The following is a 16,911-nucleotide window of genomic DNA, read 5'->3' as shown; positions in this document are numbered from 1 at the left end:
TTACATGCAACCATCTGATACATTTGTTGTTCTGATGGTTTCCTAAATCAATATAAAACATTAATCTAAACCACCATTACTATTACCACCATTTGCCAAAGTTTGATATGTGCTGTTCACACAGTTTGCAAGTTATATTCGCCAGAAACGGGGAATAAAGGGAACACCCAGGATTTATAAATATACAGTTGGCCTGCTACTTACATTAAGGTTCTGTTGCAGGAGTCCGTGCACAAAGGCAAAATCGTGCAAAGTCAGTAACCCCAAAACCGCCCCCTCCTGCACTGCAGAGGATTGCTTACCAGGATCTGAGATCATGAGAGGGCCCTAGGATGCTACCAGAGCCCTCCTGCAACCTTCCCAGAGCCCAGTAAGCAAGGAAAACCCACTGGGTGAGCGGGGGGGGGGGGGAGGAGGAAAAATAGATAAATGGAGAGCAGGGAATGGTGTTTTTTCCTTGCTCTCCATTTATTTATTGCTCACCCGCCTAAGGTTCCAATCACGAATGAAAAGTAAGTGTAAGTTCTGGGTCCAGTGTATAGAAGGAAGGGGAAAGGTATGTCAAATGGCAGCAGAAATGTAAGTAAGTTGAGACAAGGCTGGTTGCAGAAAGGCTGTGCTAAGGTACTGGGTTTTGAAAGAAGATGGGAGAGGTCACTTAAGAAACTGGGGGGTGGGGGGAAATGTATAGGAAACAGCTTGGCAGAAGGTACTGAGCACCAGGGGTGGACGATAACTGGTTTTCAATATTGCAATATATCACCAGCTAAACATCACAATATATTGATACACCATGATATCTGAAATAAGGAAGGAACTACGCAGAGGCCAACAAGACACTACCGCTGCCTCCCATCACTGCCACGAGTCCTCGCAGGCCACTGCCACTACTGCCATCACTATCACCGCCTTAAGGCCTTGCAGGCCACCACTGTTTGTGTTGCTGCTGCAAGGCCTTGCAGGCTGCCACCACTACTGCCATCTCCCATCGCCGCTGTGAGATCTTGAAAGCCACTGCCGTTACTGCTGCCACTTTTCGCCACCGCCGTGAGGCCTCACAGGCCACCACCACTACTGCCGCCACCTCCTGTTGCCACCACGAAGCCTTGCGGTTACTGCTGTCACTTCCTGTTATCACTGCGGGGCGTCGCAGGCTGCTACCATCTCCCATTGCCACCGCAAGGCCTTGCAGTCCACTGCTACTGCTGTCACTCCTTGTCACCACTGTGAGGCCTTGCAGGCTGTTATTGTTACTGCTGCCACCTCCCTGTTACCGTCGTGTGGCCTTGCAGGCTGCCATTGTTATTGCTGCCACTTTTTGTCACCGCCATGAGGCCTTGCAGGCTGCTGCTGTCACTCCATCACTACCGCAAGGCCTTGCAGGCCGCCACTGCTACTGCCGCCACCTCCCATCACTGCTGAGTCCTCACAGGCTGCCAGTGCAACTGCTGCTGCCTCCCATCGCTGCTGTGAGTCCTTGCAGGCCACTGCTGCTACTGCCGTCACTCTCTATCACTGCTGGGAGGCCTCACAGGCTGCCACCGCTATTGCCGCCAGCTTTCATCGCCACTGTGAGGCCTTGCAAGTCTCCACTGCTACTTCTGCCACCACGAGGCCTTGCAGGCTGCCGCTGCTACTACTGCCCCCTCCCGTCACCACCACAAGGACTTGCAGGCCACCACTGATTGGGTTGTCACAGCGAGGCCTTGCAAGTTGTCACCTCTACTGCCGACACATTACCGCGGTCATGGCCAGCTGTTTCTGCCGTGGCTGCTTCTGCCTCCTGCTGGCAGTCCCAGATTATTTGTATTCACTATGACTATGTACTTTGGATTGTCCTGCATACCACCATTTGGTAGCCAAGCCAAAACCAAAAGTCCTGTTGGGATGCATTTTGGCTTGCCTGCTGATGAAACTGACTGTGTGGTGATTGATAATATTGTCATTTATCCATTTTAGACCTCTTAAGTACTAGCAGTTGCCTGGACATTGTCCTGTTCACCTCTGTATAGTTTCATCCTTATTACAGACGTTGTGATGGATTGCAAAGTTTAGCTGGTGATATTGTGTGAGGTTTAGCTGCTGATAACATTGCAACGTTTAGCTGGTGATATTGTGAGGTTTTAGCTGGTGAGTTATTGCGATGTTGAAAACCAGTTATCGCCTAGTCCTTACACACATTGTGATTCGTGATATACTGACAGCTCAAATATTATGAAACAATTATGACGATGTGAACTTCAAACCGGTTTTGGACGATATATCGATATATTGCCCAGCCCTACTGAGCACAACGGAAAAGTTCCACATTGCTAAATGGAAATTACTTCTAAGCCTTAGCTGTCTGCAACACAGAAACATGGAACTGATGGGAAGTAAGGGATACAGATTCAAATGTGACAGCCATTCAAGATTTCTAGCTGTTATCTAAAAACAATGCAAACACCTCCTCTGAAAACCAATTAGAATAATATGTACACAGTAAGATCTAATACTGATATATGGTAATTCTGAAAAATCAAAAGGATGGGAGAAATCTTAGTTTTAGACACATAAAAGAAAGAAAAGAAGACAAGCCAATCAGCTCTACTGGGTGCAACATTACTACAAAAAAAAGTTTTGCAAAACCAGAGCCAAAAGAACTGTTTCATAAACTTCCAAATACACACTGTCTACACCTATGGCGAATGCAATTATTCAAATAATAACTTGATAACACACTAATTGGTTGAAATCAGCCACCCAGGTCTCTTTACTATACCGCTGGGACACAATCTACTCTGCCCTTCCATCCTCTTCTTTGGATAAGGTTGTTTAAGAATCAAGCATAGGTCTGTAGAAAATTACATTAAAAGGTAGGATATAACCAACAGAGACAAGGGAAATTTTCAACCCTTTAGACTTATTTATTCTATACAGTGGTACCTCGGGATGCGAACGGGATCCGTTCCAGAGCCCCATTCGCATCCAGAAGCAAACGTAACTAGCGCCGGCATGTCTGCGCATGCGCACGTCGCTTTTCGCCGCTTCTGCGCATGACGTAATTTTGAGCGCCTGCGCATGCGGTGAAACCCGGAAGTAACGCGCTCCGTTACTTCCTGGTTGCTGCGGAGCGCAACTCAAACGCGCTCAACATGAAGCATATTCAACCCGAGGTATGACTGTACACTGAAAAATACTGTTTCAATAACGTGCCTGCTCTGAGATTTAAAATAAAAGATAGCTACAGAGTTCACTGGCAGAAACACTTCATTATCATCGTGAACAGATGCTCCAACAAGGCTTTGGGGATGCAATCAAGAATGATGGTTTCTATACTTTCCACCCTGGTGGCAAGATTGGTAGGCTAGCTGATGTGTATAATAGTAATCCTTCTCCTACTGACAAGTTTGGCCAAGCTCCACCTGAAGAATGTCTAGAATAAATAATTGCATAGGCTCAGACAGTTGATCATTGCTTTCACCTTCACCGAAAACTGCTTAAGATTTCAGTGTTCACTCTGTTCTGACTTTATTCTATGAGACATACACACATGAAAGATTATTAACTGTCCAGTAGGACAGCATTAAACAATCACAGAGAAAAATTAAAATATATAGTCATAGCATCTATTGTTGTTTATTTGAGTTTGCATTCTATTCATCAAGTCTAAGGAAGCAATGTTTGAGTAGTAGTATACTGTTATTATATTTTACTAAGAGAGCTAAATAAGACTCCATACTTATTTCTCCACAGCCATTTATCAGTGAAGGAATGCAATAATGGGGAAAGTCAGATATTTGAACACCATATGTAGTAATAAATGAGCACCATCTATTAGTAGACAGTTAACTTTTTATGGTTTGGTATTCTTGCAGTTAGCATTGCCAATTATTATTTTGATAAAAATCGATAGCATGGAGGAGTGAATGTGGGAGGTGGAGAATATTATAAAGGAAGGATGTTGCAAATGCTTATAAAAACACAGAGTCCATAATTTTCTTCACATTTGTTAATGAAATAAATGATATACTTTACTCAGACTGATTCTTTGAAAGAAGTGTTGGTACTCTCTTCTGTAGTATTTCCACTGAACTTTCATAAACTATGTGGAAGCAACCTAGAAAAAGCCTCTAACTACAAGGGATGCACATATTACTTATTAAGAAATATCTCACATGTGGACCAAGTGGATTTTAGAAGTTACTGCATGCATGGCACAATGAATGAGAATTAAATTTTAAAGGAAACAAACTAGAATGATTGGAGGGAACTGAGAAATGAAGCTGGTTTAAAAACAGGAAGAAAGTGCATGACAGGTTGTAAATAGGATTAAAATATATTAATGCTTTATTATTTCAGGTAGAGATGATCTGTTCTTAAACAGGAACATTTCTCTGGATACTTATTTTCAGCACAGAGATGCTTTACAACACAAGACCAGTACAGACACAACCTTGTTATCTGATCAACTCCAGTACGGAAACCTATGTCCCCACTGTGGAAGGATATGTGGACCCAGAATTGGCATCCACAGTCACTTATGGACTCACTGTTAAAACTGTGTTCATGGAATACAATCTTACTCGGCTACAAGTGATTGCCAAAGAAGTAGTAGTAGTAGTTTTCTGTTGTATCATTAAGGGTTGCTGTACTTCTTTTAGATGCTAATCTGCATATTAGCAATATTCTATTATCAATTTTATGTTGTGGATGCTCTACTATTATTGTGACTCACCCTGAGATTATTTGTACAATGAAGGGAGCACTATAATTTTTGGAAATTAATCACAGTTAAGCAGTCAGGAGTGGACCACAGGACTGAATTCTTTCTCCTTTCTGGAACACAAATTTGTCTTGCTGGACCTAGTTGTGTTTAGCTGCTACAGATAGCAACGACTAGCGCCCTCCTTAACAGAGGATTTCAAACTATTTTTTTAACAACAACAAATTATTATATTAGCAGTGACATTAATCATGGTTGGAACTAACCAAGGTTCCTGTGAAGTGTTCTCTTAACAGACATTATTTGATTGGAAACCACTGAAACAAAATGACAGGAAAACATAATCCATTGCTTAGCAACCAATCAATTCATGAACAGTCTAGACAGATTATGATAGTCCTGCCAACTTTTTTGAAATGTGATAGTAATAGCAATTAGAAGGAGCTGTGGCCAATTCAAAAGCACTAAAAAGGAATCCTGTGCATTACCTCATTTTCATTTGTTTCCAAGAGTGCTTAGAATATTACTTACTTGGCTTGGAATATACCCCAGTTACACTGCTGAGTTCCGTATTTCCATTGTCAATGCCAATTAGAACCCTACTTTACATATGATAAATATGCAAAGAAATAAGGGAAAGTCCAACTTTCTACTATCCGGACTATACAAATGATTTACATTTACTTTTTTCAATTTTTAATATGGTTAGACTTTTTTTTTAAAAAAAGTCTTATACCATCTAAGTCATCTACAACCCTCTCCTATCAGATAATCTCCTCAAAACTCAATAAAGGGGGGTGGGTTAGCAAAGCAGACCTAAGACCAAATTTCATCAGTACAGCCAATCAGAAATATGTGCATCGCCACATATTTCTGCATCTCATTGATAAGCACCAGTTTAGAGGCTTCAAGACCTCTGGTGGAAAGCGAAAAAGAACTGGCTAACATACTTCAAAAGGAGCACTTAGTCTTTATTCTGAAAAAAGTCAGAAAACAACTGGACACAAACAGCAGTCCAGTACTATCAGAACACTGTGCCAAAGGAAAAAGCACCATTTTTAAAAAAAAACACTCAGAAGAGAACTTTCAACAGACAAAAGATTTCCCCATTACCACATCCCCATGATGATATAAGCTCCAAGTTTCCGCATTCTGTACAATTATAAAAGACACAGAGGGTAAAAATCAACTAAGCTTTACTCAGAGTAGGCTCAGTGAAATTAATGAACGCAACTAATCCCATCAATTCCAGTGGTCTACTCTCCAAGTAAAACTTAGAATACCACTCAGAGCTTCTAAAGCCTCTGCTAGCATACCAAGTCCATTCTGGCTATGCTGTACACTCAAAATCACTTAAGGTCGCGCGATCCTACGCACCTTTACCTGGGAATAAATCCCATTAAACCTATCCATTCTTAAGGAAATCAGCCCTGAGTGCTCACTGGAAGGACAGATCCTGAAGTTGAGGCTCCAATACTTTGGTCACCTCATGAGAAGAAAAGACTCCCTGGAAAAGACCCTGATGTTGGGCAAGATTGAGGGCATAAGGAGAAGGGGACGACAGAGGACGAGATGGCTACTAATATGAATTTGACCAAACTTCGGGAGGCAGTGGAAGACAGGAGTGCCTGGCGTGCTCTGGTCCATGGGGTCACGAAGAGTCGGACACGACTAAACAACAAACTTAACGAGGCTTACTAATGAGTAGACACGCCTAGGAGTGCACTTTAATTCAGATTTCAACACACTTCCGACACGGACTGGAGGTCCGCGGGAGTGGCTGGAGGAGACCCGCCCTCTTTCCGGGGCATTTTCACCCACGAAGGGAAGGCGGGGAGGTGGGATTCCAGCCCGTATTGTTGAAAGTGTCTGAAGCCAGGAGGAGGTTTCGTGTGGGGAGGGGCATCCTTTCTGATCTGAGACAAAGAGGGCCACGGAGGTGTGAGGGAAGGCTGGCCCCGGAGTCCCATGACTCCCCTCGGAAACGCTCGTGTGAGGAAGGGGCGAGAGGAGGGGGACGTGACGAGAAGAAGGGGAAGGGCCCCCCCCGAAAGAGGAGCCCCGCTTCCTTTCCCCCTCACGGGCCTGCTTTTCTCGTCGCGCTCTTCGCAGCTCCCCGCCCCGGGCCCACCTCTCCTTACCTGTCCCCCCTCGGAGCCGGTCCCACCGGTTTGTTTTCTTCCCGGCCCGAATTCACAGCACAACCCCCTCCCTCCCACCCCCTCCTCCCGCGACACGCACGGCGCTTCCGGCCGAAGCCCCGCCCCCATTCCCCCTCCCCTCGGGACTCGGCGCCTCGTCCCCGCCCACTCACGCTCTCTCGGGGGGGGGGTGCGCCTGCGCAGCAGAGCTTCTCCTCGGCGGACCGCAGCTGTCTATCAGAAGGAGCGCGCGAGGCCGCGCAACAACAACAGCTGCAGCAGCAGCAGCAGCCGCCGCCGCCAGAGGAAGCGGGCGGGGGCTGATGACGTCAGGAACCGCTGCGCCAAAAAGGCAGCAGCGCAATTCGGAGAAGGGTTGTCTTAATCTGCACGTTTCTCTTCGAAGCAAGGCCGGCCCAGGCATTCTGCTGCCTAAGAGTTAAAAGGTCCTCGCTCGCTCGCCCGCCCGCCGCCTTCCACCGAAGTGTAGGTGCCTAGTAGCTAAGGTTGGTCAGGTTGTATTTGCACAAAAGGGGGATAATAAATAACATGAAAGCTCAAAACCAGCTGCGTTCTTTCTGAAGCGCTGCGCATTGGGTTTAATTTGGCCGAGAGAAAATACTAGCTCTATTCCTGGAGGATCAACAGAGAAGTCGCTCCTTTGCTAGGGTAGATCCCATGCGATTCTTCTTCTTCTTTGGCCATCATTCAGTAGCCGAGTAAGATTGTCTTCCATGAACACGGTCTCAACAGTAAGTCCATAACTGACTGTGGAGGCCAGTTCTGGATCCACACGTCCTTCCACAGTGGGGACATAGGTTTCCGGACGGGAGTTTATCGTGGTGAGGGTTTGCCAAACGTGCCTTCCTCTTAGCGCATTTCTACCTTTCGTCCTGAGTTCGAGCGTCTTCAAAGTCCATGACATCTTTGGTACACCCCCCCTTTATTTTGCAGCCCGATCCTATGTATGTTGACACTAAAATCCTATTCAGTTAGGATTACTTTCAAGTAGTGTGCAGAGGATTACAACTCCCTTAGCAGTTTAGAAGGAGCCACAGCCACTAGTATCTTTGATGAATACATCCTGCATGAAGAACCTTGTTAGTTTGTGCAACACAACAAGAATCAACATTAGACACAGCAACAGCATTGTCATCATAAGTTATACAGAATAAACCATCTATAAACTTTGCATGCAAAATGTCCTCTTTGCCTTTCCTGATGACACAGACGCTCCTCTTGAAGGAAATCTCAAAGCCACGCCCAGTCAGCTGTGGAACACTAAGCAAATTGTCCGCAGCACCTGGAACAAAAAGTACATCTCTGATGGTAGTATGCAGACTTGCAAGTTTCACAGTCCCTACTCCTGCAATTTGCAACGTCCTTCCATCAGCCAGGTGGATCTCTCCGTCTTGAGGTGTGAAGGAGATAAACAGGTGCCGGTCTTTTGAAAGATGGTGGCTCGCACCAGAGTCGACGATAAACCTGGCCTTGGCCTTTGGGTCCCACAACTTGGAAGACACTGCAGAAACTTAAATTTTGGACTACAGTTCCCATAATCTCCAACTACTGGCCATGCTGTCTGGAGATGTGTAGTCCAAGGCATTTGAAAACCCTGAGCTAGGTTATTATCTCAGCACCTCTTATAAACCAATATCCTTGTGTTAATACACACCTTGAAAAACTTTTTATATAAAATAAGTGCTGGGGAACTTATGGTGCTGCAGATGTTGCTGGTATCAAACTCCCATCAAATGCATGCATGGCCAAGTTGGGATGATGAACTATTCCCCCCCTCTGATCTATTTATTTATCAGCATATACATCTTGTAAAATATAATCAATAAAAACTCCCATGTGGTTTTCATAGAATATAGTTGTAATAAAATGCCAGTGAAATAAAACTTTGAAAACAAGACAGAAAATGTTATCAAACATAGGTAAAATCAGTAGTTTCAAAACAAATACACAAGTTACATGAGTTACATGTCTGCTAAAAAAAGGGACCAATAAAAGACACTATCAGGTCAATTCTGCATTAAAAACGTATGTTTCAGCAGATGGTTGGGAGTTACGTACATTAAAATTAATTTTTCAGTTGTAATTTTTGTTGCTCTCAACTTGTTTTTTGCTGGTTAGGATGCAAACTGTTAATTTTGATCATGAGATTAATGTTACCAACAACATCAACTCCAGGGAGCCATGCAGCTAACTTTGGCTTTACCTTTTATTGCTGCACTGTTGTTGCTAATTTAGCACTGTATGTCCATTCATATCAAGCATGCATTCTCGTTTTCAAGTGTGCAGTGTTGCTTTTTCGATAAACCAACCATAGAAACTGCTTTATAGCAGTCAGGCCACTTGTTCATTGTGCATAGGCTTCCCCTCCAGATTGGACTCTAAACCACCACCCTCAGACAGCATGGTCAATGATCAGCAGATGACAGGAGTCATCATCTCACACATCTGAAGGGCATCAGATTGAGAAATGCATGACAGCAACTCTCCAGTTCAGCTGGGTCCTGCCTGGAAATGCTAGGATCCAGTTATGGCCCTTTCCCTGTTGTGGTAAAACAGACCATTATTATTCAGTTTTTTATTGTTTTTTGATTAGTTAGGCTGTCCCTTCTATACATTTAATTTGTCTCCTAGAAGTGGTATGGTTCTCATTCTTGAGATTCCATTCCTTCCCCCCACCCCCACAGTAATTGTAACAATACAATTCACTAGGTAGGATCTAAATTAAGTTTGGCAACTTTGTTTTTATTTAAACTGTATTTTGTTGGTGTTTTATTGTACTCTATTTAAATTATTACTGTTAGTCACAGCAACATTTGGTGGAAATGTAGGCTACAGATTTAACAAATTGTACTTAGGGACTTCAGTTAGTCATGACTAACTTGATTAACAACAAACTCAAGCGCAACCAGCTTATTCTAGATCCAACTCAACACTATACAGTGGTACCTTGGGTTAAGTACTTAATTCGTTCCAGAGGTCCGTACTTAACCTGAAACTGTTCTTAACCTGAAGCACCACTTTAGCTAATGGGGCCTCCTGCTGCTGCCGCGCCGCCAGAGCACGATTTCTGTTCTCATCCTGAAGCAAAGTTCTTAACCTGAAGCACTATTTCTGGGTTAGCGGAGTCTGTAACCTGAAGCGTATGTAACTTGAGGTACCACTGTATAGTTTGGCCAGTGTGCAGAATTTGAAGCTGTATTTCCATAGTGGGAAGTTTCCGCCAGATCAACAAGGCAACTAATCCATTACTTCCAGAAATGAAATAGAAGTGGTGGTATATTTTGAAACATAATTAAATAATCAAAATCCAGATCAAATATATACATTTTTAATATCTGAAATATTTACATGGTGGAACCATTTATAGGATCCAATTTATTAAGAACAGTTTTTTTCCAGTTGTCTTCTTATAATGCATGTACTCAGTAACTCAGTGTCATGGTTGCACCTCCTAAATCGGTCAACCTGTATCCTTCAGGTAAAGAGATATCAGAAGAGCAGTATTTTAAAAAGTGAGAATTGTTGCTTCCTGGAAAGTGTTCAGCCTGCAATCAAGAAGGCCCATAGCGTACAGTCTTTCTACTTGTGAAGATTTTAAAAAATGCAGTTTACAGTACATTGTTATTGATACCACATCAGCATATGTATAAAACTCATACAGAGTAAGAGGACAAGAAATATCATCCTCTATCTGACAGACAGCTTACAGTACAAAAAGAAAGTCACAACTGACTTGATGACTTACATAAAAACAAATTTCTCCATTGTTCGAAAGCATATGATTTTAACATTGTAAACTGTTGTGCTCAAGTTACATTTTTAAACCTTTTCTATCCACAAGTTTCCCAAACCTGTCTATGGATTTTATTTTAAATAATTAAAAAAGAATACTTTAGATGTCAGACTTGTATTAGTAGGAAGCTAAAATTAAATAAATTTGTGCACTAGTTATCCTTGATTAAAAACACAACTGAGTATGAAATTCTGTCACCACCGTAACTGAACAAAAGGCCTCATGTAACGAGCAGGAGGAAATTTATCAATGGCTTTACAAGGATGCCTGAGTTGAAGCAAGTCCACCATGTTTTTCTATAGATTCCTCTAGAAATATTATAAAGTCCAACAAGGGAATGATCCCCTATCCATGCAGATGAAAACTGTATGCCAACAAAATGACTCCCATCCATTTTTAGAATTTTAAAGTTTATTCTAATATTTTAAAATGGAGAAGGGAAAGAAGAGGTTGGTGTATTTACATAAAATTCAATTATTTTGGTTTGTGGTAAGCACAGATGCTTCTAAAACATGGGTCTTTTTAATATTTACAAGGAACAGTTTAGAAGATGAATATCAGAGACTGTGTACAGCAGCTGCAGTAGTTTATGAAACAATACCTGTAACTGTACCTGGTGAGTGAAAAACCACCAATGCAGAATTCAGATAATTACAACCAAGGAAGCTGGGGTGAGGGCAGGAGGGAGGGAGAGGGGACCTCAGTGTAACAAGATGGAAAAAATTCACATTTTCTACATTTAAAAAATACAGGTCTCACAAATGTCTCTTGAAGACAGAGAAACTTCAAAGTTCTTCAGTGATGCAGAACAAAAGTTGAAATGGCGCCCCCAAAACAAAAAGGGATTCTTTATTTCACCAGCCCAATTTTTTTGGCTTCTGTTTCATATATTAATAACCTCCACATTTTGACTATAAAAACTTCAGCTTCTTCATCTAGCACCTGCACCAAAAAAGAAGAAAATAGGGCATTAAAAACCAGAGGAAAAAGTACATCTGAATACATTTAGTGAAGGTGATTCTCACAGAAGAGCTCTAAGTTTACACAAATTAGAAATTCTGGATGTGGCGTGTTTTTCCTTTACTCACCATAGCAACATCATCCAAGATGCTCTGCGGTGAACTATGAGCCATAACCTGAAAAAGAGAGGCATATCAACATTGAGAACACAGCACTTGTATGACTGAAAATTGAACCATACAAGATTTAGAACTGTTACCCGCATAACAGTAACATTCTAGCAGGTAGCAAACACATGTATCTTAAAATAAAATCCATGAAAAGCAAGCCCGTTGCTTTCAATTTTAAATAAGGTTGTTTGCTCCAGGGGAAGCTTCTGAGAATGGAAACAAGCACTGTGATTTTTACTGTTTCCCCTCTTCCCTCTGTAGCTCCTTGCACCTCAAAAACCTGTTCCAGAGGATTGGGGGGGCTTTTGGAAGAGCATGGGAGGTGTTCCAGGTATGTAGGAGAAATAGGAAATTTGGGAAACGGCTTCTCTTCCCAAACCATTCACAAAAGCCTCTGCTGATCAAAAACCCTTATTGTGAGTAGAAACACAACTGGATACAACCCTAAATGATTTGAAAGGTGGACCAAAAGGCATTTTTAGTTTCAACCCCCTTGTTCGATTCATAACAGGTATTTGATTGCATTTGTGAGTGACCGAGGTAGACCAAGAACAGTGAGAAAGGAAAGTTACCACTTGTGTCCTGCCACCTTAGTTAACTCAAAACAAAACCCTCACACAGTTTGCTGTCATGTTGGAGCAGACTGTAGTTCCCAAAATAACTGATGCACAAGCCTGCAGGTTATGTGTGCAAGTCTAGTATCAGGCTTTTGACCCATCAGTTTAAAAAACAACATAGTTATATATTTATGCATAGAAAGCAACACACTGTCAGTAGTTTACTTTGGGCAAATACTGTGAAATGAAAGTGCACGGATTGGAAGGTGGAGAGGAAAGTTACCACTGTACCTACCTTAAGGGTAGATTTGCTTGTCCAGTGTAGTATCACTGAGTTGGGCTTCCTTGCGCCTCCAGTGGATGAAGGGAGGAGTACCTTTTACAGGAAATAGGCTGACTCCTCTTTAGTTTTGCATACTCACTGAGCATGAACAGTCCAGAAATGAAACTCAGACTAATGTTAACCTATATCCTACAACTGAAAGCCGACCGTGCTAGCAGAGGTGGAAAGAGATGTTGCAGGCTATGCAAGGGTGTGGCCTCGGTGATGCTACATTGGACAAGCAAATCGACTCTTCAGATAGGTACAATGGTGCTATTTCACTTGCCCATGTAGCATCACTGGGTTGGGATGTACAAAAGCCCAACCAAGTAGGGTGGATCCCAACGGCAACAACTTACTACTCCAGCCAATGCTGTTTCAGAGGAAGCAAAGGGTGTGAGACAGGCATGCTGTAGAAGGAGTACGGAGTGGCCAGACATGCTGCCTGAAGTTTGAGCCAGTCAATGCTGTGCTGTGACTCAAAGGGTCTCCCATCCATCTGGACCAGTTGCCCCTCGCAATGTGCTCCAATGCACTCATGTGATGCTGAGACTGCCATCCTACCCTATAAGGGGGATATTAGCTCCATTGGTGAAGGGAATGCCACACACAGCTGTGGTGTCCTCTAGGCCTGGTCTAGCCTGCTCAGGAGTGTTTGGCCTACTTCAGGCCATGGTGGCTTGGGTGCATAGGGGGGGGGGGGGAAACAGCTCATACTTTGACTAGTGATGACAGTACAGTGGTACCTCGGGTTAAGAACTTAATTCGTTCTGGAGGTCCGTTCTTAACCGGAAACTGTTCTTAACCTGAGGTACCACTTTAGCCATTGGGGCCTCCTGCTGCCGCCGTGCGATTTCTGTTCTCATCCTGAAGCAAAGTTATTAACCTGAGGTACTATTTCTGGGTTAGCGGAGTCTGTAACCTGAAGCGTCTGTAACCACTGTACACATTTCTAAAAATCCACCTCAGCCAATGACACCTCTGTAAGGGTTAAAAATTAAAGCCTGCAGAGAGGCAGATCTCACTGTATCACTGCTGCTAAGGAGGGCAATCCAATTATCCCTAAAAGGGGGGGGGAGCTTCTTGTGTCTCCTTCTCAGAAGCCAGTCTGTGAAGATGAGGGAAAGGAAGTCTAATTTTTATTTTTAGTATTTATACATAGAAAGAACAGTAGAAACAGCGGAATCACAGAAGAAAATTGCTAAGCTGAAATGAAAGGGTAAAAGGAGCCAGCCTATTTGCTGTAAAGGCCATTCCTGACTTAGTCCAGAGGTGCAAGTAAGCCCAACTGGTAAGCGAAATTATAGCACCAGCCACCTAAAATATGTGTTTATGAAGAAGTTTACCTTTGAACAAACAAAGTCAACTAGCGTTGCTTCTTCTTCACCAATATATTCTATTATTTTCTTGTTGATCCATGGTCTAATTCGACGTTCCATTAATGTCTAGAATAGAAAATATTATCATTTTAAATAGTTTACATATTTTTTTATTTGGACCATACATTGCTTTCATCCCTTGTCACTTATAAAAGGTAAAAGTAAAGATAAAAGTAAATGACCCCTGGATGGTGAGGTCCAGTCAAAGGCTGGGGTACAGTGCTCATCTCGCTTCAGGCTGAGGGAGCCAGCATTTGCCCATAGACATCTTTTCAGGTCATGTGGAGAGCATGACTAAACTACTTCTGGCGCAACAGAACACCGTGGCGGAAGCCAGAGCGCACGGAAACGCTGCTTACCTTCCTGCCACAGCGGTACCTATTTATCTACTTGCACTGGTATGCTTTTGAACCGCTAGGTTGGCAGAAGCTGGGTCAGAGCAATAGGAGCTCACCTCATCTATTGGATTCGAACCACCAACCTTCAAATCAGCAAGCTCAAGAGGCTCAGTGGTTTAAACCACAGCACCACCCACGTCCCTTTGTCACTTATAGCAACAATACTGTATTAACATTGAAAGAAAATCTCTGCTAGTTCAGACTAAAGGCCTATCTAGTCCTGCAACCTGTTTCCCAGAAAGGCCAACCAGATGCCTCTGGGAAACAAACATGTAGGACATGAATGAAATAGCCCTGTTCCCACTGTTCCCCAGTGACTACTACTGATGAATTTTGCCTCCAGATCCTGGAGGCAGTATAAAGCCGTTATGCCCAATAGCTACTGAAAGCCTTCTCTATGAATTTGTCTAATCCCATTTTAGCTAGTGGCTATGACCACATCTTGTAATGTAGTGTGGAAAGAAGTTCCTATTGTGTTTATGACTGCAAGATTTAAATGGGCTTACATCAGTAAATAAACCAAGTAAAGCTTGAATTAATTTTAACTACTGGTGCTATTTTTTTTTAGATTTATCTGCTTCTGGTGTTTAATTACAGCAGAATGAAATAGAAAAAATGTTTGAGGTTGCAACCCTAGACACCTGGAAATAAGTCCCACTGAACTCAACGAGACTTACTTCTAAAACAATATGCATAGGACTGCACAGTTAAGATGGCAATTCCTTTATCAAAATTTGCTTTAAATTCCTTCAATTTCAAGGCATGTGCTGTATATAACATGTAAAAAAATTTAAGTAGATCAGTTAAAAGACAAAATGTTTATGAACTTAACATTATTCAATTGGTAGCTAGTTCTTGCCAAACTTGCAAGCCAGGATCCAAAATAGGACATGGGCAGATGTATCAATGCAACAGGTTTTAGTTGCTTCCCTTTGCCTGCAGCAGATCTTATCAAGGAGACAAGTCTGACTGAACAGCAACATGCCTCCTTACTTCTTGCCTGCCATATATTCCATGCTACCACTACTAGATGATCTGATATATTTTTCGCTCTGTAAGATGCACCAGATCATAAGACGCACCTAGTTTTTGGAGGAGGAAAACAAGAAAAAAAATATTCTGAATCTCAGAAGCCAGAACAAGTGGGATCACTGCGCAGTGAAAGCAGCGATCCCTCTTGCTGTTCTGGCTTCTGGGATAGCTGTGCAGCCTGCATTCGCTCCATAAGACGCACACACATTTCCCCTTGCTTTTTAGGAGGGAAAAAGTGAGTCTTATAGAGCAAAAAATACATTTCCCCTTGCTTTTTAGGAGGGAAAAAGTGAGTCTTATAGAGCAAAAAATACGGTAAACGGCTTGAATCCAGAATTCCCTTTCACTGATGAAAGTACAGTGAGCAGAAGTGATTTCCTCTTCCCCCCAGCCTCTTGTGTCCTCCATACAGTGGTACCTCGGGTTAAGTACTTAATTCGTTCCGGAGGTCTGTTCTTAACCTGAAACTGTTCTTAACCTGAAGCACCACTTTAGCTAATGGGGCCTCCTGCTGCTGCCGCACCGCTGGAGCACAATTTCTGCTCTCATCCTGAAGCAAAGTTCTTATCCCGAGGTACTATTTCTGGGTTAGCGGAGTCTGTAACCTGAAGCGTATGTAACCTGAAGCGTATGTAACCCGAGGTACCACTGTAATGTGTTCCATAGGTTTGGGGGACTTTCCAGAACATTGTGGAAGAGCTGTAAGATGAACAAGTGAATACTGTCTCCCCTTCCTACTGCTAGTGGAATCCTTTGCTAGACTGGAAACCTTTCACAAGCAGAGTGGTACTTAGAAACTTAGGATCCAAGCCAATCTTTGCATTTCGGTAGCACTAAATAAATAAATAAATAAGTTTCTACCCCAGCCACTCTGGGCAGCTTTCAACAGAACATAATTAAAATAAGATAAGATAAAATAAAATAAAATGATGTGACATGCCTATGTATAGGGTAGTATTTTTTTTCTAGTTAAAGATAAATAGCAGGCATGGGGGCTTGGTTATGTACAGAAATAAGGATTTTCCCACAGAGCTCATATTATTCAATGAGGTGCATAAATTTTACCTATACTCAGTGTTGAACCACAAGAGCTGGCAAATTAGTGCAACACATGTCCTGTAGTTCATACTCAAGATTTTGTAAAAATTTACACTTACTGAATCCACAATAGACCAGTCAAGAGGATAAGCAAAGAGTTCTGGTTTGGCTGTGGGAATTTTCTCAATTAGACTCTTAATGTGCTTGCGCTTCTCCTCAGTATTGACGCTGCCTTTGGAGGAGCCTTTGTCTTCATCACCGTAATCCAGGGGCACCAGTTTCCTTTTTCGGGGCATGTCATCACTGTCTTCATCCTCAAACTTATTGAAGACACTGTCCACAGTGAGTTTCTTTCTTTTCACGGCATTGGGTTGGTTAGGGCTATTGCAGGCACC

General features: G+C 42.8%; 2 protein-coding genes across 7 annotated transcripts in view; both read right to left on the bottom strand.

Annotated features, from left to right (window-relative positions):
- The window catches only part of PSEN1 (presenilin 1), a 29,815-nt gene extending 22,848 nt beyond the window's left edge, over positions 1-6,967 (bottom strand). For both annotated transcript variants that reach the window (XM_083607241.1, XM_083607242.1), the window contains exon 1: positions 6,847-6,967. The gene's annotated coding sequence lies outside the window, so the exon portion shown is untranslated. The remainder of the gene's footprint in view (positions 1-6,846) is intronic.
- A 3,212-nt stretch (positions 6,968-10,179) lies between these two features.
- RBM25 (RNA binding motif protein 25) overlaps positions 10,180-16,911 on the bottom strand; it is a 33,569-nt gene continuing 26,837 nt past the window's right edge. For all 5 annotated transcript variants that reach the window (XM_083606634.1, XM_083606635.1, XM_083606637.1 and 2 more), the window contains 4 exons: positions 16,636-16,910; positions 14,016-14,114; positions 11,749-11,796; positions 10,180-11,602 (listed from right to left, as the gene is read on the bottom strand). In XM_083606634.1, the coding sequence (XP_083462760.1) occupies positions 11,510-11,602; positions 11,749-11,796; positions 14,016-14,114; positions 16,636-16,910 (515 nt within the window). In that variant the 3' untranslated portion in view covers positions 10,180-11,509. The remainder of the gene's footprint in view (positions 11,603-11,748; positions 11,797-14,015; positions 14,115-16,635; position 16,911) is intronic.

This window comes from Podarcis filfolensis, assembly GCF_964270895.1.
Source record: "Podarcis filfolensis genome assembly, chromosome: 1".
NCBI lineage: Eukaryota > Metazoa > Chordata > Lepidosauria > Squamata > Lacertidae > Podarcis > Podarcis filfolensis.
The sequence above is the reverse complement of the archived record's forward strand: the minus strand, read 5'-3'. Positions and strand labels throughout refer to the sequence as shown.